This window comes from Penaeus vannamei, unplaced genomic scaffold (genome assembly GCF_042767895.1).
Source record: "Penaeus vannamei isolate JL-2024 unplaced genomic scaffold, ASM4276789v1 unanchor538, whole genome shotgun sequence".
In the NCBI taxonomy this organism is placed as follows: domain Eukaryota; kingdom Metazoa; phylum Arthropoda; class Malacostraca; order Decapoda; family Penaeidae; genus Penaeus; species Penaeus vannamei.
Window position 1 is genome coordinate 20,001 of NW_027213542.1, and position 2,500 is coordinate 22,500.

The 2,500-nt window shown below is 47.2% G+C and overlaps 1 protein-coding gene across 1 annotated transcript in view; it reads right to left on the minus strand.

Annotated features, from left to right (window-relative positions):
* LOC138861023 (uncharacterized) overlaps positions 1-2,500 on the minus strand; it is a 24,325-nt gene that overhangs the window by 6,276 nt on the left and 15,549 nt on the right. The window contains exon 4 of the mRNA XM_070119684.1: positions 620-732. Coding sequence (XP_069975785.1) covers positions 620-732 — 113 coding nt within the window. The remainder of the gene's footprint in view (positions 1-619; positions 733-2,500) is intronic.

The following is a 2,500-nucleotide window of genomic DNA, read 5'->3' on the forward strand; positions in this document are numbered from 1 at the left end:
GTGTGTGTGTGTGTGTGTGTGGATGTGTGTCTGAGTGTTTGCTTGTGTGTTTGTGTGTGTGTGTGTATATATATATATATATATACATATATATATATATATATATATATATATATATATATATATATATAACGTCCATTGTGTTATACCCATTTTGGTGCTATGCAATATAACGAGTGAAGGGTTGATTCTATCCTGCTCTGGGGGACCTGACAGCAGAAATTCAAATTCAACCAATCCGGTTTCATCATCATTGCAAGAATACAATATTATATGTATAATATAATATAATAATAATAACAAGCTCTAAAGAAAGTGAAAGGTGTCCTTAGGGAAGTCACCCTTCTCCCTTTCTCTTCCTCGTTATCGTCGTGCAGTTTGTGTTTTATTTCGTTTCTCGTTTCCCCTTTTTTATTTGATTCTTGTTCTTATATTTTTCCGTTTTCTTTCTTTTTTTATCCTTTCACTTTTTTTTCTTCTTTTCTCTTTCTATTCACCCTTTTCTTCCTCGATGTTCCCTGACCTGACCCGACCTAACCCGATATTCCCCGACCTAACCCGAGGTTCCCTGACCTGCCCCGACCTGACCCGACCCGCCCCGACCCGCCCGAACACTCACCATAAGGGGCTGATCTCCGGAGTCGCCGCTCGGAATGACCCTGTAGCTGGTTCCGTCAGCGTCCGTGAAGCCTTCCTGGGCGACCCACGCGCAGTCCCGGGGGCTTTCGCACTCTGAGGGGACGGGGGGGGAAGGGGTTAGAGGGAGGGGGGAGGGGGGAAGGGGTTAGAGGGAGGGGGGAGGGGGGAAGGGGTTAGAGGGAGGGGGAGGGGGGAAAGGGTTAGAGGGAGGGGGAGGGGGGAAGGGGTTAGAGGGAGGGGGAGGGGGGAGGGGAAGGGGTTAGAGGCAGGGGGGAGAGGGGAAGGGGGTTAGGGAGAGAGGGGGAGGGGGAGGGGGTTAGAGGAGGGGGGAGGGGGAAGGGTTAGAGGGAGGTGGCGCTGGAGGGAGGGGGGAGGGGGAAGGGGTTAGAGGGAGGGGGGAGGGGGAAGGGGTTAGGAGGAAGGGGGAGGGGGGAAGGGGTTAGAGGGAGGGGGGAGGGGGAAGGGGTTAGAGGGAGGGGGGAAGGGGAGGGGGAGGGGAAGGGGAAGGGGTTAGAGGCAGGGGAGGGGGAAGGGGTTAGAGGGAGGGGGAAGGGGTTAGAGGGAGGAGAGAGGGGGAGGGGGAAGGGGTTGAAGGAGGGGGGAGGGGTTAGAGGGAGTGGGAGGGGGATGGGGTTAGAGGGAGGGGGAGGGGGAAAGGGTTAGAGGGAGGGGGGAGGGGGGGAAGGGGTTGGGGAGGGAGGGAGGGGGGAAGGGGTTAGAGGGAGGGGAGGGGGAAGGGACAGAGGGAGGGGTGAGGGGGAAGGGTTAGAGGAGGGTGGGAAGGGGCTAGGGTAGGGGGGAAGGGGGTTAGAGGGAGGGGGAAGGAGTTAGAGGGAGGGGGGAAGGGGTTAGAGGGAGGGGGGTAATGGGTTATGGCGGAAGGATGCAAGAGGATTAAAGAGGAAGGCTTGATAATGGGTTAAAGAGGAAGGCTTGATAATGGGTTAAAGAGGAAGGCTTGATAATGGGTTAAAGAGGAAGGCTTGATAATGGGTTAAAGAGGAAGGCTTGATAATGGGTTAAAGAGGAAGGCTTGATAATGGGTTAAAGAGGAAGGCTTGATAATGGGTTAAAGAGGAAGGCTTGATAATGGGTTAAAGAGGAAGGCTTGATAATGGGTTAAATAGGAAGGCTTGATAATGGGTTAAAGAGGAAGGCTTGATAATGGGTTAAATAGGAAGGCTTGATAATGGGTTAAAGAGGAAGGCTTGATAATGGCGAAAAAAGTTTCGTGACTAATCAAACATGAAATACCTTATAACTGTTACGCGATCTTTATAAAAACTATAATGATAATTATCATAATAACAATATTAGCAATATTGAGACGACAAGACAGTAATCAATCACAACAAAGTCTATAATAGCAGTGGTGACAATAACGACAATAATATCAACAGCAATAATGGCATTGAGGACAATAGAGCAATTGGAAACAAAAACAACAACGACAATATTGAAAATAACGGCAACAAAGACAACAAAAACAACAACAAAGACAATAATAACAATAACAACAATAAAGACAGCAACAACAAAGACTACAACAAAACAAGAACAACAACAAGAACAACAATAACAACAACAAAACAACAACAAAGACAACAAAACAACAACAAAGACAACAAAACAACAACAAAGACAACAAAACAACAACAATAACAACAACAACAACAAAAAAAACAACAAAGACAACAAAACAACAACAAAGACAACAAAACAAATATACAAAAACAACAACAAAAACAACAAAAACAACAAAAACAACAACAAACAACAAAAACAACAACAAACAACAAAAACAACAACAAAACAACAAAAACAGCAGGACGAGAGCCCCCTAAAGCCCTCCCGACGAGAC